General features: G+C 42.5%; 1 protein-coding gene across 2 annotated transcripts; it reads left to right on the forward strand.

Annotated features, from left to right (window-relative positions):
- The first annotated feature begins 26 nt into the window (after positions 1-26).
- Positions 27-26294, forward strand: eeig2b (EEIG family member 2b). 2 transcript variants are annotated; one of them, XM_021604567.3, is made up of 11 exons: positions 27-1055; positions 12657-12777; positions 12939-12968; positions 13485-13601; positions 13826-13872; positions 16561-16655; positions 18092-18190; positions 19257-19569; positions 21535-21671; positions 23163-23232; positions 23408-26294. In XM_021604567.3, exons 1-11 carry the CDS (start codon positions 910-912, stop codon positions 23448-23450), a joined length of 1218 nt encoding a protein of 405 aa, XP_021460242.1. In that variant the 5' UTR covers positions 27-909; the 3' UTR covers positions 23451-26294. The 2 variants fall into 2 exon arrangements, with proteins under 2 accessions (XP_021460242.1, XP_021460243.1); XM_021604568.3 differs by lacking the exon at positions 18092-18190.
- Position 26295: the final 1 nt, after the last annotated feature.

The raw sequence follows: 26295 nt of genomic DNA on the forward strand, positions 1-26295 counted from the left end.
ACACCCTAGTGTAAACAAGTAGCCTAGTCTATTCTATCAGTGTGTCTCCCCAGAACCTATACACCACTCCCTACTGCTTTGTGCCCCTCTGGAAGCGTGTGGATTCCTCAGTAAAGACTATTGATATGCTGTTTTCTCGACCGTAGCCTATCATATATTTGGTGCAACAGAGATTTCAATAGGAAGGAAAGTTAGACAAATTAGTTTGGTTACAGTCTCTCCCCTCCTTATAAGCCCTCCTACTCCACCCATCACCACGTTTCTATTAGTCATCTGAATAGATTCTCTGCCCTGCCCAACTCTGACAGCTGAGTATGCAGTGTATGGTCTGTAAAGTCTATGATCTCCCTGTAACTCACTGTCTGCTACATAATGTATTTATAACTTATATAACCAATCATCTCTGTCTCTCTCTCTCTCTCTCTCTCTCTCTCTCTCTCTCTCTCTCTCTCTGAGTGTGTGTGCGTGCGAGCGTGTGTGTAAGTCCGCTCATTTGCCACAAGATGGTGACAAAGTACTGCTGCCTTTTTCATTCAGACACCGATACATTGTACTGTTAAGGACTGGATGCACTCTTCTTTCCCTCTTTACATTTTTCTTTAATGTTACTTATTTGCTGGGGAGTTAATAAAATATGGAAACAGAAGAGATCCCAACTAAAAACAGTAACAAACAAGTTAACCTAAAGAAAGAAAACAGATTGCCGCAGCGCTTATAATGTAGGTGACCTGGAACGCACCATGCAGTCCTTTATAAATAAAGGTGACCCGGAACGAGCCCAAAGACTTCCTCCGCGGCTGACTGTAGCACGAATATTGTCATTCACCAATCATCGCCGCTGCTATGGGGGTGTAAAAAGGACTGACATCCATAGAAGAAAGACACATTATCAGGCTAAACTAACGGTTTATGGATTTCATGATGATGAAGAAAAAGAAATTCAAGTTTAAAGTGGATTTCGAGCTAGATGAGCTCTCTTCTGTCCCCTTTGTCAACGGTGTCCTGTTTTGTAAAGTCCGACTCCTTGATGGTGGTTTCTCCGAGGAGTCGTCTCGGTAAGAATGCTAACGTTAACTGCTAGCTAGCTAGCAACTCAATGCTAGATAATGTTTTATTTTCTTGTACCTGTGTCTATTATCTGTTATGTTCAGAATTTCCAATATTAGGCAATAGCCATACATTGCTAGTTCGCTGGGTATAACATTGTTACCGTAACCTAGATAACGTTAGCTGGCTGCCAGGCTAGCAACCGTCATCTGACTAGCACCATCACATCGTTGCACAGCTTCGGCTGTAAACAATACCAGGTTGGATCGGCATGTATAGCTAGCAAGGAAGGTACTGCTAAACCCTGTCGTTAGTATGCACAATAGATGTCTGTCTGCGAGGATGATGGAGTGGAGAGTCACAAGTAGGAACATGTTCCATTTTACATTTGAGAATATTGTCAGTATCACACTACAATGGTGCATGCCATGGTCAAAGTCCAGGCACAGTAAATGGGTGATAGATCAAAAATAAATACAGGCAACACTTTACATTAGTGCCCTTATTACTGTGTAATGACTCCTCGAAGTAGCGTGTGACAACTACTGACAGGTGTCATAGTGTGCACATTGCACTCGAATGGTTTTATGATAAATGGTCTGAGTTCCTCTCACAGAGTGGATTGTATTTGATTTCATCATGTTTAGCTAATCCCCTTTCCCCTGAAAGCCATCTCCTACTGTAACTTTAACTCCACATGAACCTGATACCTGAGGAGGAGAGAGGAAATGTGGTGTGGAGGCTAAATATGTACAGCAATCCTTCAGCAGAGTCAGTGTGGCTTGCCGTTGTCAGTCCAAGCCTCCAGTATTCACTATGACATCATACTTTTTCCTAAACTTTTGTTGCTTCCTCTTTCCATTGATTGACACTAATCTTAGATTTCACAGTGCCATCCATTCAGCTTCTTCCTGATTCATGGTCGTGATGCTGCATCTCTTTTTGCAAGGCAGGATACAGGGCCTGAGTCTGGGCATCTGAAACGGGCTGGCTCGGGTCAGGTTAGCCTACCCAACATCTGGAGCCTGTCCGTAGCTCTGCACACGTCCCCAGGCCCGGATAAGCTTGTCAGATTTGCAGACGTGAGATGGAGCTTAGCCTATGCAGGGGTTTTGTGCAAGCTTGATACTTTAATTTCTAAATGATTTGCCTTTGGCAAATCCTTCTCTTAATCTGGTAAAAACTTCCTCTGACTGAGTGGTAGGCCTGTGTATGAATAGAGCCTCTGTGTTTCTGTCTGTTTGGGTTCCTTTCACTGTGAATAAGCCAGACCACACCATGCCAGCCCCTCTGATGCCATCGCTGATTCCTTCAGAATGCGGGTGCTTCTGTAATGGCCTCAGTAATGGATATTTATGAGTCTGTCAGTGCCACAGTGTTTCCTCTATAATAATGTGTAGCATTTGGGGGGAAAAGGGGTTGATCCCTTTGTTTTCCACATCTGGGGTCCCCTCCGGAGAATTTCTATGTAGAAGGATTGAGAAGCTCAGTTCTGGTGACTATTTAAAAGGACATTCAACTCCAAAATTAATAGAAAATTATGACACCATCTAAAATGTAATTTCCTCATCCAGAAATGAGCCCAATAACATATTTGTAAAATTATTAGTAAAAAATATTTTAACATATTGGACCATGCATATAGCTTGTGCATGGACCATATTATTAGGTATGCTATTAGCAATAATAATTATCACCTGTAGCCCAACTGATGCAGCATAGTGGCTATAAATAAATAGGGGCTCCGAATTAAGATGCAAAGATGCCTGCAGAAAGAATGGGCTGTCAGCTATGACATGGCACCTTGACTTTGAAAAAAATCTCTTTTAGTTATTGAACTACCCGTAAGTGTAGTGGTTTTATACCTGGTAATGGAGTTACTACACAGAAATGCATAATTATGGCTATAAATGCCATCTTCACGTTTCACAAGTTTGGACATCACAGTACAATACACTGATTTTCTTTAATGTACTGCATTGTACTACTGTACTATCCAAACTGAAACGTATGCCTATGATGCGTTCGGATTTGGTCCAGTCCGGTCTGTCTGTGGACGTTAACATGAAGGCCAGGGTGGACTGACCGAATTTCAACTACTTTTCAACGTCCATCGATGTCCGGTGTCGGTCGGTGCTCAGTGGTTGCTAGTTACAGTAAATGGGAGGAGAGGGGGGCTCATGGTAGGTGTCAGTAAGAGCTGGGAGAGGTGACATTAACTGGAGAGAGAGGCAGAGCAAGAGAAATAGAGAGAAGGGAGTAGTTGTCAAGTTTTAACACTCTTGGTTTGACCACCAGACAACAGAAAGACAAAGAAACAGTTATGAGCTGAATGTAACAGTATGCCAGTGGAAGGGAGGACAGTAGCAGGTGACCCAACTGTGGTTTGTGACTACTGATTTCCCATTGTATATAACTAATTGGTATGTCTACCATTACTTGTTACTTCTGGAACTATCATTATCCCCTCTCTTCATGAGGGAGAGAAATTAGAAAATATCTTATAGATACAGTGAGTTCCAAAAGTATTGTGACAGTGACAATTTTGTTGTTTTGGCTCTGTACTCCAGCACATTGGATTTGAAATGATAAGAGACTTGCTTAGTTAAATAAAAACGGTTTAGAAAGGACTTTTTGTACGTTGTCCCCCCCTACCCCATTTTAGGGGACCAAAGACTGGAACGAGCTGCAACAGTTTTATCTCTTCATTCAAAGACTCAATCATGGACTGATAGTTGTGGCTGCTTTGCGTGATGTATTGTTGTCTCCACCTTCTTGCACTTTGTGCTGTTGTCTGTGCCAAATAATGTTTGTACCATGTTTTGTGCTGCTACCATGTTGTGTTGCTGCCATGTTGTTGTCATGTTGTGTTGTCATCGAATCAAATCAAATGTATTTATATAGCCCTTCGTACATCAGCTGATATCTCAAAGTGCTGTACAGAAACCCAGCCTAAAAGCAAGCAATGCAGGTGTAGAAGCATGGTGGCTAGGAAAAACTCCCTAGAAAGGCCAAAACCTAGGAAGAAACCTAGAGAGGAACCAGGCTATGAGGGGTGGCCAGTCCTCTTCTGGCTGTGCCGGGTGGAAATTATAACAGAACATGGCCAAGATGTTCAAATGTTCATAAATGACCAGCATGGTCCAATAATAATAAGGCAGAACAGTTGAAACTGGAGCAGCAGCACGGCCAGGTGGACTGGGGACAGCAAGGAGTCATCATGTCAGGTAGTCCTGAGGCATGGTCCTAGGGCTCAGGTCCTCTGAGAGAGAGAAAGAAAGAGAGGATTAGAGAGCACACTTAAATTCACACAGGACACCGAATAGGACAGGAGAAATACTCCAGATATAACAAACTGACCCTAGCCCCCCGACACATAAACTACTGCATACATAAATACTCCTGAGACAGGAGGGGTCAGGAGACACTGTGGCCCCATCCGAGGACACCCCCGGACAGGGCCAAACAGGAAGGATATAACCCCACCCACTTTGCCAAAGCACAGCCCCCACACCACTAGAGGGATATCTTCAACCACCAACTTACCATCCTGAGACAAGGCTGAGTATAGCCCACGGCACAACCCAAGGGGGGGCACCAACCCGGACAGGATGACCACATCAGTGACTCAACCCACTCAGGTGACGCACCCCTCCCAGGGACGGTATGAGAGAGCCCCAGTATAAGCCAGTGACTCAGCCCCTGTAATAGGGTTAGAGGCAGAGAATCCCAGTGGAAAGAGGGGAACCGGCCAGGCAGAGACAGCAAGGGCGGTTCGTTGCTCCAGAGCCTTTCCGTTCACCTTCCCACTCCTGGGCCAGACTACACTCAATCATATGACCCACTGAAGAGATGAGTCTTCAGTAAAGACTTAAAGGTTGAGACCGAGTTTGCGTCTCTGACATGGGTAGGCAGACCGTTCCCTAAAAATGGAGCTCTATAGGAGAAAGCCCTGCCTCCAGCTGTTTGCTTAGAAATTCTATGGACAATTAGGAGGTCGGCGTCTTGTGACCATAGCGTACATGTAGGTATGTACGGCAGGACCAAATCAGAGAGATAGGTAGGAGCAAGCCCATGTAATGCTTTGTAGGTTAGCAGTAAAACCTTGAAATCAGCCCTTGCTTTGACAGGAAGACAGTGTAGGGAGGCTAGCACTGGAGTAATATGATCAAATTTTTGGGTTCTAGTTAGGATTCTAGCAGCCGTATTTAGCACTAACTGAAGTTTATTTAGTGCTTTATCCGGGTAGCCGGAAAGTAGAGCATTGCAGTAGTCTAACCTAGAAGTGACAAAGCATGGATTAATTTTTCTGCATCATTTTTGGACAGAAAGTTTCTGATTTTTGCAATGTTACGTAGATGGAAAAAAGCTGTCCTTGAAATGGTCTTGATATGTTCTTCAAAAGAGAAATCAGGGTCCAGAGTAACGCCGAGGTCCTTCACAGTTTTATTTGAGACGACTGTACAACCATTAAGAGTAATTGTCAGATTCAACAGAAGATCTCTTTGTTTCTTGGGACCTAGAACAAGCATCTCTGTTTTGTCAGAGTTTAAAAGTAGAAAGTTTGCAGCCATCCACTTCCTTATGTCTGAAACACATGCTTCTAGCGAGGGCAATTTTGGGGCTTCACCATGTTTCATTGAAATGTACAGCTGTGTGTCATCCGCATAGCAGTGAAAGTTAACATTATGTTTTCGAATGACATCCCCAAGAGGTAAAATATATAGTGAAAACAATAGTGGTCCTAAAACGGAACCTTGAGGAACACCGAAATTTACAGTTGATTTGTCAGAGGACAAGCCATTCACAGAGACAAACTGATATATTTCCGACAGATAAGATCTAAACCTAAGTCATGTGTTGCTGCCTTGCTATGTTGTTGTCTTAGGTCTCTCTTTATGTAATTTTGTCTCTTTTGTCGTGATGTGTGTTTTGTCCTATATATATATATATATTCACTACCGTTCAAAAGTTTGGAGTCACTTATAAATGTCCTTGTTTTTGAAAGAAAAGCAAAAAAATGTGTCAATTAAAATAACATCAAATTGATCAGAAATAGTGTAGACATTGTTAATGTTGTAAATGACTATTGTAGCTGGAAACGGCAGATTTGTTAATGGAATATCTACATACAGAGGCTGGTTATCAGCAACCATCACTCCTGTGTTCACATGGCACGTTGTGTTAATCTAATCCAAGTTTAAAATTTTAAAATGATAATTGATCATTAGAAAACCCTTTTGCAAATATGTTAGCACAGCTGAAAACTGTTGCGCTGATTAAAAAAGCAATAAAACTGGCCTTTAGACTAGTTGAGTATCTGGAGCATCAGCATTTGTAGGTTCGATTACAGGCTCAAAATGGACAGAAACAAATAACTTTCTTCTGAAACCCGTCAGTCTCTTCTTGTTCTGAGAAATTAAGGCTGTTCCATGCGAGAAATTGCCAAGAAACTGAATATCTCGTACAACTCTGTGTACTACTCTCTTCACAGAACAGCCCAAACTGGCGCTAACCAGAATAGAAAGAGGAGTGGGAGGCCCGGTGCACAACTGAGCAAGAGGACAAGTACATTAGAGTGTCTAGTTTGAGAAACAGACGCCTCACAAGTCCTCAACTGGCAGCTTCATTAAATAGTACCCGCAAAACACCAGTCTCAACATCAACAGGGAAGAGGCGACTCCGGGATGCTGGTCTTCTAAGCAGAGTTAGACTTAGAATAGATGGACAACTTTAAATACCTAGGTCTGGCTTGACTGTAAACTCTCCTTCCAGGCTCACATTAAGCATCTCCAATCCAAAGTTAAATCTAGAATCGGCTTCCTATTTTGCTTCCTACTCCTTCACTCATGCTGCCAAACACACCCTCGTAAAACTGACTATCCTACCGTTCCTTGACTTCGGCGATGTCATTCACAAAATAGCCTCCAACACTCTACTCAGCCAATTGGATGCAGTCTATCACAGTGCCATCTGTTTTGTCACCAAAGCCTCATACAGTGGGGCAAAAAAGTATTTAGTCAGCCACCAAAATCCTACAATGTGATTTTCTGGATGTTTTTTTCTAATTTTGTCTGTCATAGTTGAAGTGTACCTATGATGAAAATTACAGGCCTCTCTCATCTTTTTAAGTGGGAGAACTTGCACAATTGGTGGCTGACTAAATTCTTATTTGCCCCACTGTATACTACCCACCACTGCGACCTGTATGCTCTTGTTGGCTGGTCCTCGCTACATATTCGTTGGCAAACCCACTGGCTCCAGGTCATCTATAAGTCTTTGCTAGATAAAGCTCTGCCTTATCTCAGCTCGCTGGTCACCATAGCAACACCCACCTGTAGCACGCTCCCCAGCAGGTATATTTCACTGGTCATCCCCAAAGCCAACACCTCCTTTGGCCACCTTTCCTTCCAGTTCTCTGCGGCCAATGACTGGAACAAATTGCAAAAATCACTGAAGTAGGAGACTTATATTTCCCTCACTAACTTTAAGCATCAGCTATCTGAGCAGCTTACCAATCGCTGCAGCTGTACACAGCCCATCTGTAAATAGCCCATCCAACCAACTACCTACCTCATCCCCATATTTGTTTTTGTTTTTCTGCTCTTTAGCACACCAGTATTTCTACTTGCACATCCTCATCTGCACATATCACTCCAGTCTAAATTGTAATTACTTTGCCACTATTGGCCTATTTATTGCCTTACCTCCTTACTTCATTTGCACACACTGTATACAGATTTTTCTATTGTGTTATTGTCTGTACATTTGTTTATCCCATGTATAACTTGTTTTTGTCGCACTGGTTTGCTTTATCTTGGCCAGGTCGCAGCTGTAAATGAGATCTTGTTCTCAACTGTCCTACCTGGTTAAATAAAGGTGGGAAAAATAAAGAGTTCCTCTGTCCAGTGTCTGTGTTCTTTTGCCCATCTTAATCTTTTCTTTTTATTGGCCAGTCTGCGATATGGCTTTTTCTTTGCAACTCTGCCTAGAAGGCCAGCATCCCGGTGTTGCCTCTTCACTGTTGACGTTGAGACTGGTGTTTTGTGGGTCCTATTTAATGAAGCTGCCAGTTGAGGACTTGTGAGGCATCTGTTAATTGAACTAGACACTCTAATGTACTTGTGCTCTTGCTCAGTTGTGCACTGGGGCCTCCCACTATTTATTGAAGCTGCTTCAGCAACTAACCATGATTCAGATGACCATCCAATCAATGCTAGATTACAGAGACATAATTTATAGATCGGCAATTAAGGGTGTTCTCGAGCGGCTAGATGTTCTTTACCATTCGGCCATCAGATTTGCCACCAATGCTCCTTAAAGGACATATCACTGCACTCTATACTCCTCCGTAAACTAGTCATCTCTTTATACCAATCGCAAGACCCACTGGTTGATGCTTATTTATAAAACCCTCTTAGGCCTCACTCCCCCCTATCTGAGATATCTACCGCAACCCTCATCCTCCACATACAATATCTGTTCTGCCAATCACATTCTGTTAAAGTTTTATCTCATTCTCTTTATTCAAAGACTCAATCATGGACACTCTTACTGACAGTTGTTCCTGCTTTGCATAATGTATTGTTGTCTCTACCTTCTTGCCCTTTGTGCTGTTGTCTGTGCCCAATAATGTTCGTACCATGTTGTTGTCATGGGTTGCTGCCTTGCTATGTTGTTGTCTTAGGTCTCTTTATGTAGTGTTGTGTTGTCTCTCTTGTCGATGTGTGTGTTGTCCTATATTTATATTACATTAATAAAAATAATAAGCTCAGCCCCTGTCCCGCAGGAGGCCTTTTAGTAGGCCGTCATTGTAAATAAGAATTTGTTCTAAACAGACTTGCCTAGTTAAATAAAGGTTAAATAAATAAAAAATAATAGAATAAACATGTTAGCATAAGTATAATACAGGAAGGCACAATTTATAGTCCAATATTTACAGCTCAATCAATTGACATGGATAGCCATGCTAATAGGCCATAGTTTATACTGGAGGATAAAGGGATACATTATAAACTAATGCTCTACTGTAATGTATCCTACAGTAAGTGCCAGTGGATATGATTTCCTGTGAGATTATTTCTAAGGAAATAAATCATGTAAAAGACTCTCTGTTAGTTCTGTGAGGGAACAACCACAATGCACCATTCTACGGGCTGGTATGTTTAAACAAAGAACAGTTCTCAGTGCTTTTGGTGTTTCTCATTGAAAATAACAAGTTAATGAGATTTTTTTATTTATATTAAAAATAATCTAAGTAGAATGTGTTTTGTTGCTGGGAGAAGAACCAGATCTATGATTCATCCTGTGTCCCTTGTAGGGGAAAGATTTTCTCTCTGCCTTGCTTTCTTTTCTATCTTTCCTTCTCTTGGCGTGTCATTCCTTCTGCATTGTCTGCCAGACAGAAATCCCTGGCGCCCAGTATTATTAAGTCTCTATGGTTACCAAAGTTCATGAAGTTGCTGAAAAGAAGAATAGAAAATAAACAATGTAGCAAAGTTTTCCTCGGCAATACCCGGACCCCGGATAATGCCACTGACTCTGAAAAATAATGCCACTGAAAAATAATTCACAAGACTTCCTATTTGAGAGATTTATTTTAAATGGGCTTAATAGTAAAGACGTATTTTAATTGTAAACATGCATTACCTTTTTAATATGGCATCAACACAAACTAATGTTTTCATCTAATTGCCAAATGAATCACTTCAAAAAGTAGGCTACCTGCACACATTCTACCACTCCAAAAATAATTCCAGCATCCAAACAGTGCACTGTGCACCTGCCGTTTGAAGGGAAAGAGACATGTGTTACCAACAAGTGTGATGTCATTCGGCGGTTGTCATTAGGCCTATACTCTTGTAGCCTGAATTAAAATCTCCCTCAATTTGTCTCCACTTACCCAAAATGAATGACAAAGCAAAAACAGGATTTTAGAATTGTTTGCTCATTTATTTTTAAAAAGATTTTGGGGGAAATATCACATTTAAATAAGTATTCAGACCCTTTACTCAGTACTTTGTTGAAGCAACTTTGGTAGCTATTACTGCATCGAGTCTTCTTGGGTATGACGCTACAAGCTTGGCACACCTGTATTTGGGGAGTTTCTCCCATTCTTTTCTGCAGATCCTCTCAAGCTCTCATGTTGGATGGGGAGTGTTGCTGCACAGCTATTTGCAGGTCTCTCCAGGCCACTCAAGGACATTCAGAGACTTGTCCCGAAGCCACACCGGCGTTGTCTTGGCTGTGTGCTTAGGGTTGTTTTCCTGTTGGAAGGTGAACCTTGGCCTCAGTCTGAGGTCCTGAGCACTCTGGAGCAGGTTTTCATCAAGGATCTCGCTGCATTTTCTCTGTTCATCTTTCCCTCAATCCTGACTAGTCTCCCAGTCCCTGAAAAACACCACCCCAGCATGATGTTGCCACCACTATGCTTCACCGTAGGGATGGTGCCTGGGCTCCTCCAGAAGTGACGCTTGCCATTCAGGTCAATGATTTCAATCTTAGTTTCATCAGACCAGATAATCTAGTTTCTCATGATCTGAGAGTCTTTACGTACCATTTGGAAAATTCCAAGCGGGCTGTCATGCCTTTTACTGAGGAGTGGTTTCAGTCACACTACCATAAAGGCCTGATTGGTGGAGTGCTGCAGAGATGGTTGTCCTTCTGGAAGGTTCTCCCATCTCTACAGAGGAACTCTAGAGCTCTGTCAGTGTGACCATCTGGTTCTTGATCACCTCCCTGACCAAGGCCCTTCTCCCCCGATTGCTCAGTTTGGCCGGGTGGCCAGCCTTGGAAGAGTCTTGGTGGTTCCAAACATTTTCCATTTAGGAATAATGAAGGCCACTGTGTTCTTGTGGAACTTAAATTCTGCAGAAATGTTTTGGTACCCTTCCCCAGATCTGTGCCCCCGACACAATCTTGTCTCTGAGCTCTACAGATAATTCATTCTACCTCATGGCTTGGTTTTGGCTCTGACTTGCACTGTCAAATGTGGGATCTTATGTGTGTGTGCCTTTCCAAATCATGTCCAATCAATTGAATGTACCACAGGTGGACTCCAATCAAGTTGTAGAAATATCTCAAGGATGATCAATGGAAACAGGATGCACCTGAGCTCATTTCGAGTCTCCTAGCAAAGGGTCTGAATACTTATGTAAATAAGTTATTTCAGTGTTTTATTTGTAAAAGTGTCAGTTTTTACTTTGTCGTTATGGGGTGTTGTGTGTAGATGAGTTTTTTTATTTTATTTTATCCATTTTAGAATAAGGCTAATGTAACAAAATGTGGAAAAAGTCTAGGGGTCTGAATACATTCCGAAGTCACTGTATCTGCCTTCATTAAAACAAATATAGACTCTTAGCTTTCATTTGACACCGAATTTGACATGCTCCTATGAATTTCCCATGTTAGTTCTCATGGGTCCTTTTACGTGGAAATGACCTAAAATGACCATCTGAAAATGGGCTGAAATACGGAAGCAAATACAGCAGTATCTGTCCGGAGCTCATCGCCACAGGAAACTGAGGGCCCAGTTGAAACAATGTTGCAAGTTCGCTAGCGGGCTGGACCAAGTCGATACAATGTTTTACGTTTGCTAGCGAAAGCTCAAGACAGGTGGCGTAGAGATTAATGCGATTGAAAGAACCCGAACCAACTGTCAGAGAGGCGGGGCTGTTTGTTTAATTTGGAATAAGCTTTTGTTTTCACAGTACTAATGCAGCTGTACAAAATTGCATTTTAACAAATAGAATTAAAGACCAGCCCTACCTGTATTTTGCACACTGGTCACACCCTGTTATTGGATTAAAGGAGTAGGTTACAGCTAATCGTCTAGTTAGTTAGAACCCTGAGCTCAGCCTGAGGTGTATGGGGAGTGGAATACTCCGCTGGATGGGGAGTTCCCTGTTGGAGTATTATGTACAGAGTTTTTTTCCACAAGATGTCATGTTGTAAGGATTATTCATTTACATTTTTATTTCCAACGACATCATCAGTTGTTCACTATAGAGGAGAGGTGTGAGTTGTAAGTGTATTGGTCCATTTAGATCAGGGGGATTGGACAGAAGGGAGATGATGGTGAGAACATTGAGTGGGTGAAGTCAGAGAGGATGCCAGAGGAAGAAGAGCTATCTGGAGAACTGGAATACTACCCCCTACACACTCTCTTTCTTTCAATCTCTTCCCCTCCTACCAGTCTCTCAACACTTAGGCCTATGCTGAGCAGGGTTAGTAAAATGACATGATTGAAACAGGACAATAATCAATTCCAATGGACTATCAAGTGTTTCTGCGAACCACATGGTTAAATCCTCTACAGTTGGTCTCCATTAACATGCAGGGATGGGTTCTAGTGAGAATCCGTAATCAATAACCTATTAGGCCCATGTTTAATGATCATAATGTTTCCATTATGTTGCCACGACAATCAGCCTCTAAAATAAATCTATCCCTCTGGATTGTCAAGCTGACCCATGTCCTTAGTTGGACCGTCCCATGTTTCCAGTTGGCTAGCCTCGCTTTCAGACAGTGTGTGATACTATCACCTATGCCATGCGATTGGTGCTGATGTTGTGTATCAATATGTGACCATTTCTGTATTTCTCCTGCAGGGAGCCGGTCCATGCTAACTGTGTACGCTGGAAGAAGAGGTTCTCCTTCCCCTGTAAGATGAGTGCCACCGCTGGGACGGGCGTGCTTGACCCCTGTGTGTGCCGCGTGTCTGTCAGGAAGGTATGGCCCTCAGACTCCTATTCAACCTGTTCATCCTGTTCCTATTAATGTTGTAAAACCTCATCTGGAACATAGATTGGCATAAGGCATGTCTATAAAGTTTACTGGTTTTTGCTTTGTCACTGTTTACATTCAAATGATTTCACTGTTTTATTTGATAGGAGCTAAAGGGTGGGAAGACGTACGCAAAGGTACTGTTTCAGAGAGTGATTCCTTTTTACACTCTTCTTGCTTTCTTTCCCAATACATAGTTAGTTACATTGATCTATGCTTAGTGAACAGGTTGCTTTCTCTGCCTGCAGGGAGTCTAGAGTTGGTGTCACAGTTAAGCTCTGTCCATGTGGTACATGTTTTGTTCTAGTGGTAAAATATTTACCCTTTAAAAATAGGCCTACAACAAGTGAAAAAACACTCATTGATTAGTGTTAAACCATTTAAATTGTAATGATTAGCTTTTACCTTAAATGGGAAATTACCTAGATAATAGCCAGTGTATCCAATTAAAGTTTATGCTCCAGAGACTAAAAATAGTCAATTAAATCAATAAAGCCAGAGAAAATGGATTAGTCTACGGTTCTTCCTTTGGTTTGTCTATAGAGACACTGAAAGGTTGAGGTACAGAAAGAGATTGATAGGAGAAAAACAACAAAGCCCACAACACCACCCTCCAGCTCTGTCTGCAAGTTAACCTGATCCTCTCTCCTCAGCTTGGCTTTGCAGACCTAAACCTGGCTGAGTTTGCTGGTTCTGGGAACACGACACGTAGATGTCTACTGGAAGGTTACGACACCAAGAACACCCGGCAGGACAACTCCATACTCAAGGTACTGATTGGAGAGATGGGTTTCTATCAATTCCAGTACATCACATCAGTCTCCGCTGCTTTCTTCTAGCCTGGTCCCAGATCTGTTTGTGATGTCTTGCCAACTCTTATCTTATAGTCATTGTCAAGCAAGTTGGCTAGACAGCACAAGGAGATCTGGGACCAGGTTAGGTTTTGTATGTCAGTGTCAAGAGAGCTCAAACCTCCGTTTTCTTTTTGTAACAGGTTATCATCAGCACACAACTGATGTCCGGGGACCCCTGTTTTAAAACGTAAGTGGTGCCTTCACTTTTTTTTTAAATGAAGGCCTATAATGATTTGGTTTTTAGATACGAGAAATGTTTCAAATGCAATTGAAGAAAATGCGCTCAGATTTCCCCCTACAGTGAAGCGCATTCAAATTTGCATAGCATTTCCCTTTGTGACCAATGTTTTCCGCCCACCTACACTGCAGCAAGGATTCCTTCCTGCTTCTCTATGATAGGCTACAGTTGTGTGTGTGGGGGGGGGTTAAGGAAGGAGAATTATTCTATAGTATTTATTTGTAATACATAGTAGGAACACAGTGGGTGTCATTTAGATTGTAGGTGAGAGAAAGAACATTTCAAACTAAGCATTCACCATGAAAGCAATTAATTTCCTCATTGATTTAGTGTCCTACATTTCAGGTTACATAAAACTGTCAACAGCACTTTAGAGTAAATACTGTGTTATACTGTAAAGTCTAGCAAAAGAAAAGGTTTGCACATACTCTTTCAAACCAAGGCCGTATTCAGTGGGTTGCAATGTTGTAAATATAAATGTAGACTAATCTTGCAGAGAGATGTCCCTCTTGGACATGACAGAGAGTAATGTCTGTTCTTAGAAATATATATGTTATTTCTGTGGTGTTGCATCCATATGAATAAGCTCCAGGTCTTGAAGGCTTTGCCTGTTAGACTGTGTGAGGAGTGTGTAGCATGGGGAGTCAGGGATCAGCACAGCATTAGAGAAGGCTTTACATGGGATGAAGTTATGATGGGAGCCAGGGGGACATGCTCATCTCTCCTACCCTGCAACCCTAACGCAGGGCCATTTTGGCCCATGTCCATGTTTGTGTGGGAGCGGTTCCAAGAATGTGAGGAGGATTGTACTCAGCAGATGTGTCTGTGTAAACTAAACTAGAGCAGACCAGGGTGGGGCGATGAAACAGTGGTCACAGCTGAGTTGGCTTGCCAAGTAACACACCACAGCATCATCCTGTACAGGGATAAAACAGCAGATTAACATCCAGGGTAGGTCTATAGTCTCACTGTCTCTATGAGGTCTAGGTGACTGTGAAGTTGTTTCAGCCATGTATTCTGAGAGGAGTGGGGCGGACAGGGAGGCAGAGGCATTGAAGAGGCCAGGGTGACATAAGGGATAAAGTAGAGGGGACAATATGTTAGTTCAGCCCCAGTCTGTGTTGGAAAATGACAAGGAACGCCAACTGCCCCTGGAGCAGGAGATGACCCCAATATGTATTATGTGCTATTGCCTTGGGCAGATAGTGGAGGAAAGCTGTTGATCATCAGACTCACTGTCTTGGAGGGTTTAAGGCAGCCCCCCGCACCTCTCTGAGTCAGAGTATCCCCTTCTCATTCCCTTTCCTTTAATAAAAACACAGAGCAAATCACTGACGTAGCTTTAATTGAAAAACAGTTCCGTTAATGTTTTAGACAAATACTTAAAACTCTTTTCATAATCATATTTGTACATTTTTTTAAATAAACAGGTAGACCAGTTTGGAACAAGTTCTCATTTACAACTGCGACCTGGCCAAGATAAAGCAAAGCAGTGAGACACAACAACAACACAGAGTTACACATGGAATAAACAAGCGTAACACAATAGAGAAAAAAAAGAGTCTATATACAGTGTGTGCAAATGGTGTGACGAGGTAAGGCAATAAATAGGTAGCGAAGTAATTACAGTAGCGAAGTAATTACAGTAGCGAAGTAATTACAGTTTAGCAAATTAACACTGGAGTGATTAAATAGCAGATGATGTAGAATTACTGGTGTGCAAAAGAGCAGAAAAGAACATAAAAACAATATGGGGATGAGGTAGGTAGATTGGGTGGGCTATTTACAGATGGGCTATGTACAGCTGCAGTGATCGGTTAGCTGCTCAGATAGCTGATGATTAAAGTTAGTGAGGGAGAGGGAGATATAAGTCTCCAGCTTCAGCAATTTTTGCAATTCGTTCCAGTCATTGGCAGCAGAGAATTAGAAGGAAAGGCGGCCAAAGCAGGTGTTGGCTTTGGGGATAACCAGTGAGATATACAGACAGTGGGGCAAAAAAGTATTTATTCAGCCACCAATTGTGCAAGTTCTCCCACTTAAAAAGATGAGAGAGGCCTGTAATTTTCATCATAGGTACACTGACAGAGAAAAAAATCCAGAAATATCCTACAATGTGATTTTCTGGATTTTTTTCTCATTTTGTCTGTCATAGTTGACGTGTACCTATGATGAAAATTACAGGCCTCTCTCATCTTTTTAAGTGGGAGAACTTGCACAATTGGGGGCTGACTAAATACTTTTTTGCCCCACTGTACCTGCTGGAGCGCGTGCTGGTGGGTGTTGTTATCGTGACCAGTGAGCTGAGATAAGGCGGAGCTTTACCTAGCATAGACTTATAGATGACCTGGAGCCAGTGGGTCTGGTGACGAATATGTAGCGAGGGCCAGCCGACTAGAGCATACAGGTCGCAGTGGTGGGTTGTATAAAGGGCTTTGGTGACAAAACGGATGGCACTGTGATAGACTGCATAAAGTAGAGTATTGGAAGCTATTTTGTAAATGACATTGCCGAAGTCGAGGGTCGGTAGGATAGTCAGTTTTACGAAGGTATGTTTGGCAGGCGTGAGTGAAGGAGGCTTTGTTGCGAATAATTTGTGTTGCTGTGCATGAACCAACCCCTTCTGTTTGTCCTCCACAGGCCTCCTTCCACAGGCACATTCATCGGCGTCCAGGGAGATGCAGAGAGCCTCCTGGAAGAGAGGAAGGGAGGGGACAACCAGAAGGCCTTCATGGGTAAAATGAGACTAGACTAACTACTCCTTACTACACCTCTTCTCCCACAGAACTCACCACAGTGCGTTTATAGGACTCAGTCAGCGTTCCTCAGTCAGCTTTGGCGTGCATCATGAAATATAGCAGCTTTTAACAAACACGTCCGGTATAATAAATCTCTGGTAAATCAGAGGCAAGAGTATATATAGGTGTCGGATCTTAATTTAATCACTCTTTTGTTCGTTGCTGAGAATTTTACTGCACCGCAGGAAATGCAGATGTTTTGTGATTGACATAAATTCACTGAAAACCCACACTAATACACTGTTATATTAACAGTATTCCACTTTTCAAGTCGCCTCATTTTGGCCAGATATTAGCCTAACCACCGGTCAAGCAACGTTATGGACTAAACATTCAAATCCCGTTGCTGCAAAGATTATTTTGCTGCGACAATTCAGGTCAAATTAAGATCCTACATCTGTAGGCCTATTAATCAAGGCACTTGCTTCTTATTCTGTTTGACAATTAAGTCATTAGCATAAATAAACCCTGCCAGCTGCTGAGCTGTATGCCTCAGAAAATACAGACTTGGAATGAGGAAAACCAGAAGTAAAATGATTGGATATAAATGACTGTATATGGAGCATTAGTTACTGACCATCGTTCCTCTCAGTCTCTGATTGATTCTTGTCATTGATCGAAGTCTGCTTTTCTCTTTGGCTGCAGTAACTTTGAGATTTGTTCCTGTACTAATAATAATATTCTTGAATGGCAGACTGACTTGCTGTATAACCAGCTGCACCTATAGATCCTCTCAATCTTTAATCCAATTCAAGCCTCACCTGATACAGGAATTTGAATCGGTCTCTGTGTGATTCAGCTGCTGTTAATGTGTCATATTCAACATGTGTAGAAGAGAAGAGCACTCTTCTCCTCTCCCTTCGCGCTCCCTCTCCCTCTCTGTCTGAAGTGGTGTGTGCTCTACCCCCCAGGAGGCTTGATGTAGAATTCAGGCTGTTTTTTGATGCTCTCTCCGATCTCTCTGCCGCCAACCCTCACATGGTTATTGGTTAAAAATAGGAACACACTTTTGCGTCTGTGGGAGGGGAGGTCCACAGTGAAAGTGATTTTGATTGAAATTGTGTTGATAAGGGGATGACAGACTACTATGGACAACCTATTGGTTTCTACTTCATTTCCACTTGTCTGTTTGGATGCTTTCACAGCAGTCCACCCTGTGAGCACAAGACTGAGGGAACATAGACATGGTCCCCTTTCACAGCGGTCCACCCTGTGAGCACAGGACTGAGGGAACATAGACATGGTCCCCTTTCACAGTGTGCTGGCCCTAGTTAGTCTCTTCCCTTTGAATACTGTTATAGGAATATTACTGTAATCCCAGTCCACACTCAACCCATTACCAACCCCTATGTCCTGTTTTAAAAACCTGACAGAGAGCCGAGAAGGAAAGTGTCCCTCTGTTTCCGATGAACTTGGGGGCTCCTGCCATTCCCGAACATCCAGCTACGCTAGTCAGCAGTCTAAAGTCTCAGGTAGGCCCTCCTAATACTCCCAACACAGCCATTCTAATGTACAGTGCAACATGTAGCGTGGAGATCTAGCTCATTCTCTACCATGCTAACATACTTCCTAACTAGTCATCATTCAAAGTCCCAGTATGACGATTGTCACTTCCATACAGGCCATTGTACAACTGTCTGTCTCAGCATTTTATTTTCTCTGTCTCCATTTTTACTTTGCTGAATTCCTCTGTCTGCATGTCTGGTGTCTTTGATGTGCCTTTCTAACCTTGACCTATTTTACTGTGGTAATTAAAAAATAAATATGTTTATTGTGGTAAACTAATACAAATAAAATCATTTACATCAATGGTAGTCTGGCTAGTGAATGAAGGATCTGTTACAGGCAGATCAGATCCCCTATAATGAATGGTCTGTAGGAAAGTGAGGAGTTCACTCAACTCCTCTGATAGCCAACTCACTCTGATAAACCTACTCCTACCATTGCTTCCTACAGACATTAAAGCAAGAGAAAAGTCTATAGACTAGTTGTACAATATTCTATTTTCTTTATAGTTTGGAGGGTTGGTTTTATATCAGTTAGCTTTGAGAGACATTTCAGACACACAGTGGTTGGCTTGTAGTGATCCTGTAGGGAGTGTTAGTGTGTGGGCGATTTGTTCCCTTCACCGTAGCCTGACTAGCTAGCGGTACATTGAGACTCTGCAGTGTCTCTGCGTTAACAGTTTCCTGAAATGTGAGTGTGTGGGCGCTAGGCTAGCATCCATCTCTGCTGCTAAATCATTGATCACACCGCAAGGCTTCAATCTGCTCCACTCTCAGTCCTTTTCCATAACACAAAACTGCTCTCTAAAATTGTGAATGATTGACATGTTGTATGCAGACTTGTGACTCTTTTTGTGTGTATGAGTGACCATGTACTTAGTGTGTGATAATGTGCTTTAGTGCATTATGCCTTGATGTTGTTACTTATTGATATTAATGATGAATATTTTGAAGTAGCCTGCCTATGTGTCTGAAGGCTTGTGTGTGTGCTCTAACCTCCTTGCTATTACCCCTCTGTCCCTCTCCACCCCAGGCTACAGCACAGGTCACTCCCGCTCCTCCAGCCTGTCAGAGTGTACCCATCGCAGGAACACTTCTGTGGGCAGCGCTTCCACCGGCATCGCCAGCATCCTGGAGCCCTCTGATGACACTAGGGACACCAGGGACCAGAGGGAGAGCAGGGACCGGGAGAGGGGAGACAGGGAAGCCAGGATGGGGATGATGCCCCCTACTGCTGGGGCGTCAGCCTGCACAGCCCTGCCTGAACACCCCACCCCCACCAGTACCATTGGTTCCTGTACAGGCACTCCGGTGAAGAGCGCCTCGTCCTGCGAACGCCTCAACAGGTGAGACTGAGAGACACCCCTGATCAATGATGCTAATGCTCTCTTGAAAAAAAGATTCTGTAATCTCAATGTTGACTTACTAATTGAACAAAGGATAAATAAATAGACGACCTCACACCTGAGCAAGCTGCTATGCTGAGATACAAGATACAGTGCCTTGCGAAAGTATTCGGCCCCCTTGAACTTTGCAACCTTTTGCCACATTTCAGGCTTCAAACATAAAGATATAAAACTGTATTTTTTTGTGAAGAATCAACAACAAGTGGGACACAATCATGAAGTGGAACGGCATTTATTGTATATTTCAAACTTTTTTAACAAATCAAAAACTGAAAAATTGGGCGTGCAAAATGATTCAGCCCCTTTACTTTCAGTGCAGCAAACTCTCTCCAGAAGTTCAGTGAGGATCTCTGAATGATCCAATGTTGACCTAAATGACTAATGATGATAAATACAATCCACCTGTGTGTAATCAAGTCTCCGTATAAATGCACCTGCACTGTGATAGTCTCAGAGGTCTGTTAAAAGCGCAGAGAGCATCATGAAGAACAAGGAACACACCAGGCAGGTCCGAGATACTGTTGTGAAGAAGTTTAAAGCCGGATTTGGATACAAAAAGATTTCCCAAGCTTTAAACATCCCAAGGAGCACTGTGCAAGCGATAATATTGAAATGGAAGGAGTATCAGACCACTGCAAATCTACCAAGACCTGACCGTCCCTCTAAACTTTCAGCTCATACAAGGAGAAGACTGATCAGAGATGCAGCCAAGAGGCCCATGATCACTCTGGATGAACTGCAGAGATCTACAGCTGAGGTGGGAGACTCTGTCCATAGGACAACAATCAGTCGTATATTGCACAAATCTGGCCTTTATGGAAGAGTGGCAAGAAGAAAGCCATTTCTTAAAGATATCCATAAAAAGTGTTGGTTAAAGTTTGCCACAAGCCACCTGGGAGACACACCAAACATGTGGAAGAAGGTGCTCTGGTCAGATGAAACCAAAATTGAACTTTTTGGCAACAATGCAAAACGTTATGTTTGGCGTAAAAGCAACACAGCTCATCACCCTGAACACACCATCCCCACTGTCAAACATGGTGGTGGCAGCATCATGGTTTGGGCCTGGTTTTCTTCAGCAGGGACAGGGAAGATGGTTAAAATTGATGGGAAGATGGATGGAGCCAAATACAGGACCATTCTGGAAGAAAACCTGAGACTGGGACAGAGATTTGTCTTCCAACAAGACAATGATCCAAAACATAAAGCAAAATCTACAATGGAATGGTTCAAAACTAAACATATCCAGGTGTTAGAATGGCCAAGTCAAAGTCCAGACCTGAATCCAATCGAGAATCTGTGGAAAGAACTGAAAACTGCTGTTCACAAATGCTCTCCATCCAACCTCACTGAGCTCAAGCTGTTTTGCAAGGAGGAATGGGAAAAAATTTCTCTCTCCCGATGTGCAAAACTGATAGAGACATACCCCAAGCGACTTACAGCTGTAATCGCAGCAAAAGGTGGCGCTACAAAGTATTAACTTAAGGGGGCTGAATAATTTTGCACGCCCAATTTTTCAGTTTTTGATTTGTTAAAAAAGTTTGAAATATCCAATAAATGTCGTTCCACTTCATGATTGTGTCCCACTTGTTGTTGATTCTTCACAAAAAATACAGTTTTATATCTTTATGTTTGAAGCCTGAAATGTGGCAAAAGGTCGCAAAGTTCAAGGGGGCCGAATACTTTCGCATGGCACTGTAGGTAGCCTAAGCAACAGTCTTTACATTACTGTACAGCCATGTATCTCAATGACATTTCTGACTCATTGGACTAGTCACTGTTGTTACACAACATTCTCAGCATCATGGATGTCACACAAAAATAAAAAAAGATAAACACCTTCTATCTGAAGAGACTGCATGTAACCTATGTGTTGTAACTTGATCCTGTATGTCCCACCACCAGACACCTGGTGAAGCAAGGGTCCATGGAGGGTCAGATGATGAGGGTGGAGGCATCGAGGGTGGATGCTGATGACGTGGTGGAGAAGATCCTTCAGAGTCAAGACTTCACCCCCAGCCTGCTGGACTCCAGCCATGAAGGTACCTAACAACCTAATCAGAGACCAAGTTCCAGAGCCAGTCAGAGACCAAGTTCCAGAGCCAGTCAGAGACCAAGTTCCAGAGCCAGTCAGAGACCAAGTTCCAGAGCCAGTCAGAGACCAAGTTCCAGAGCCAGTCAGAGACCAAGGCAGGTTATAGTTTGACCTTAGAGGGGTAGTTCTACCTCTACATGCAGTTCTAACTCTAGAATTGTATACTGGGTCTAAAAATAAAGTTGAAAGCATGTTTGAGATGTGGTATTAGAATTCATGAAGTTAAATTACACTCCATTCCAGTAACATTTACACCAGTATTCATAAGTGATTAATTCAAATACTGTATAAAAGTTGCTGCGAAAATTGTCAGTACAAATTAGTTGTGATAAGAATATATACAGTTGAAATCGGAAGTTGACATACACTTAGGTTGGAGTCATTAAAACTTGTTTTTCAACCTCTCCACAAATTTATTGTTAACAAACTATAGTTTTGGCAAGTCGGTTAGGACATCTACTTTGTGCATGACACAAGTAATATATATATATATATATATATATATACACACACACCTCATTTAACATGTATTTTATCAGGGACTCCTACTGAGACAAGGTCTCTTTCAGAGATGAGTCCTAAATACAGAAAAGACACAAAATATAAATACAAAATGGAATCAGAAAGAAAAACACGGTCATTAAAAACAAACATATTCATCAGTAATAAGGTCCTCAATCAGCTTTCTGAATTCCCCTAGAGGTACCAGCACATCAAATCTAAGAAAATGTTGAAGATTGTTCCACAAATAAGGTGCAAGAACTAAAAGCTGATTTACCCAACGCAGTAGAGACCAAAGGAATTCCCAGAGTTAACCATCCCTGAGACTGGGTGTGGTAACTTGTATGTCTAAAGTTTAGTTATGATGTTAGGTACAGTGGGACTTTTTGTAAAAGAGCTTTATAAATGAAAACATAGCAATGTATCAAACTAGGAGACATTGAAGAGGGCCAACCAACTTTCTGGCAGAGAATGCAGTGATGATTACTAAAATTGTCACCCGTAATAAAGAGCAGTGTGCTTTGATAAACTGCATCTAACGACTTTAATGAGGTGGCAGCTGCAATAATACATTAATAATAATAAATCATCTAAATTATAATAATAATGTAATAGTAATACATTTGCTTGCTTCCTGGTGACCTCAGTGATATGGAGTAGATTCTTACCGTGGGTGAGTACCGTATGCAGACGGGGTTGATAAGGTTTCTATCAGCATGTTTTAATGAATTTCTCTACTGAGGAAGGATTGTGTCGCTGATACTCTTCAAGGTCCCGGCCTCCTCTACAGCGAGCAGAATGCTCCTGTCAATACTGGATTCATTTGTTGATTGCCTAGCAACCAGGCTCCTGATGAGGAGTGTTGTTTCAGCTGCTAAATAAATAAAGCAGTTTCACCACAAATGCCACTCAAAGTTTGTGTGTCTGTCTGTTTCAGAGGAAGGCCTGCGGTTGTTTGTCGGTCCCGGAGGAAGCACTGCCCTTGGAAGCCATCACCTGCCTACCAGGTAGCCTAAGTCTTTAACAGAGTTAGACTCACAATAACTCACACTTAAAATAAGATATCTAATTTATTCATGTATAGATTTGTTTATTAAATGATTACTTAAAATGCTTATTATTTAAATTCAACCCACCCTCACTCAGGTACTTGTGATTGCTAATTTGTCCTATTTGTTTTAGGGTTGGCGCTGGTGCATATGAACAGGTGGTGATTAAACGTTAGGCCTAAACCCCACCGGGAGGATGAGTGGCACAGCTGACATCCAACAGAACCATCAGTGGTTTTTATCTTTAATTCCAGCAAGCACATTTTATCCAACCGAACTGGCCTGTCAGAAATGGACTGCAACAGCGCCCTCTGGTGTGCTTACAGACTATGTGCACTGTCTGTTGTCCCCTGTTAGATTAGCTCAGTGAAGTCAAGAAGAACATCACCACGCCTCAATCTGGGAAAGGAGTCAGACTATTAAAAACTGCAGTTTGAGGTCACAGGAAAACCTGACCTTTTCAGCTGGAGATCAAAGTGATTTGGTTCTGTGTTTGTCACCAGAATGAATGAAGCCTTTGCTGAAGAGGATGATGCCATGCTTTTTCAATACATTCCCTAGTTAACGCTAGTCCCCTAGTTTTCAGTCCTTTGGTTTTTCAACCATTTTTTATTTGGAACTGCCTTTTTAATGTAGGATTTTAACTTTTGTCCACCAATAAGCTGCTAAAAGGTTGTGTGTGTGTGTGTGTGTGCGCGTCAGTGAAGGCTGGTGGGAGGAGCTATAGGAGGATGGGCTCATTGTAATGACTGGAATGGAATCATGGTTTCCATGTTTGATACCGCTCAATTTATTCCATTCCAGTCATTACAATGAGCCTGTCCTATATCTCCTCCCACCAGCCTCCAATGGTGTGCATGTGTGTGTTTGCTATGTGTTTGTGTGTATGCATGACTGTGTGCGTGCCTATATGTCTCTGGTAAAGTGTTAAAGCCACTAGTCTGTTGTAATAATAGTAAACCTACAATAATCCTGAAGTATACAGAGCCAGGGCTGAGGGCTGGGAGTGAGACTGCAGGTTATGTACTCGGTACTGAAGGTGACCCTGCTCCTCTCCTCTGCTGATCTCATTACTGGCAGAAATAGAAACCGCCTTACAATCTAACCGCTCTGCTCTTTTTATATGCTTGTGGGAGGGAAATAGATGGTGAGGAAGAAGAGAGAAGCTCTGTTTGAGTGAGGTCAAGCTTGTGTTTGCTTCTTCTGAAAGAATCAGACTCTCAGGTTAAGATATCAGGGTTCCAATCCGGATGGCTCTTTTTCTGCAACGACCGATGACAGTGCGGTTTAGAAACTGATGCAAGTCAACAGTTGATTCTTGCCAAGCTGATGTAGGTAAAGATGAAGGCTACAGGACAAATGGTCAACAATTGAACTGCCATTGTACACACTTATTGGTCACCTTCTGTAGTACAACTCCAAAGAGTGAGACGGTGTGGTCCATGAAGAGTGCCACGGTGTGGTCCATGAAGAGTGAGACGGTGTGGTCCATGAAGAGTGCCACGGTGTGGTCCATGAAGAGTGCGACGGTGTGGTCCATGAAGAGTGAGACGGTGTGGTCCATGAAGAGTGCCATGGTGTGGTCCATGAAGAGTGCCACAGTGTGGTCCATGAAGAGTGAGACGGTGTGGTCCATGAAGAGTGAGACGGTGTGGTCCATGAAGAGTGAGACGGTGTGGTCCATGAAGAGTGCCACGGTGTGGTCCATGAAGAGTGCCACGGTGTGGTCCATGAAGAGTGCCACGGTGTGGTCCATGAAGAGTGAGACGGTGTGGTCCATGAAGAGTGCCACGGTGTGGTCCATGAAGAGTGAGACGGTGTGGTCCATGAAGAGTGAGACGGTGTGGTCCATGAAGAGTGCGACGGTGTGGTCCATGAAGAGTGCGACGGTGTGGTCCATGAAGAGTGCGACGGTGTGGTCCATGAAGAGTGAGACGGTGTGGTCCTTGAAGGTTCTCTCTCAGCAGCATATCAGATGGTATGATGATGATATATGAAAAAACGCCAGGAGTTACATCAGATGAGGCTGATGATGACTCTGTTATTCGTTGTCTGAATGATGTAATGGATTGGTCCCCCCCATATCTTGAATATAATCTGTCAAATACAGTTATGAAACTGACATTGGGGGGGAAATTGTATACACTACACGATTTTGTGATGATGAATCTTGTTAATTGGTCTGTCTCATTAAATAGAAATAACAATACATATTCAGAGTAAGTTAAAGATATAATGGCATTACATACATTTAGTGTATGTGATCGTCTCCTGTCTTAAGCCATACTGGAGGTTAACCATATCCCGACCTCAAGTTGCTGATTTCTGCAGTGTCATCAGTGTATGGTATTATAACTCTGAATTCATCTGTGTTATTTCTCTTTGTGTAGATGTTTATTGTTTGCATGATTTTTGTATTTCTTCAGCGAGTTAAACCAATGCTTGAAAACCACAATTCCACCATCACATATGTTTGAACTAGTGTTGTGGTTCAAGGTTTCTTACATCTGTACGTTTGGTAAGACCACATACCTGTGTGATTCATTTATGTTGTGCCATCACTTACCTGGAAGTTCTCTTTACTGCCTCATTTGAGGCAAATTTAAGAACAGAACTGATGTATAGATCCAGAACATGGTAGAAACTAATAATGAGTATTGTAACCTTTAGCAAGGCACTTGTATTACCATTCACTATTCCTCTTGAATAGAAATAAGGCTAACTACCTTCCTTCAGTAAAATCAGTTCCAGTAGACAGATGTTAGACAGGCAGCATATGTTCCTGTTTCCCAGCTCAGTCGGTACCTAACATGTAACAAACATGGTTGCCTTTTCTCTTCTGTGAAGCTGTGTGTATTAAGGAGCTGTAACCCGTATCCTCCTGTAAAAGTGACGTTTTCTGTCAGTGTCGACAGTGTCCAATGTTCCTGTCTTTTTGACCAACATTTGCTTCCTTACCAGGTGTACTGTATGCTTTTCCTGTGTACCATGCACTGTTGATTAAAACGGTTCAAAATGTTG

Source organism: Oncorhynchus mykiss, chromosome 5 (assembly GCF_057628025.1).
Source record: "Oncorhynchus mykiss isolate SJ-2025 chromosome 5, ASM5762802v1, whole genome shotgun sequence".
Classification (NCBI taxonomy): domain Eukaryota; kingdom Metazoa; phylum Chordata; class Actinopteri; order Salmoniformes; family Salmonidae; genus Oncorhynchus; species Oncorhynchus mykiss.

Bases quoted from the DNA above. Each gene is read 5' to 3' on its own strand.
- eeig2b (XM_021604567.3), top strand. From the start codon at position 910: ATGGATTTCATGATGATGAAGAAAAAGAAATTCAAGTTTAAAGTGGAT. The intron at 13,602-13,825 runs GTACTGATTGGA...TTTTTGTAACAG, and splicing joins AGGACAACTCCATACTCAAG to GTTATCATCAGCACACAACT. The intron at 23,233-23,407 runs GTAGCCTAAGTC...TATTTGTTTTAG, and splicing joins AGCCATCACCTGCCTACCAG to GGTTGGCGCTGGTGCATATG.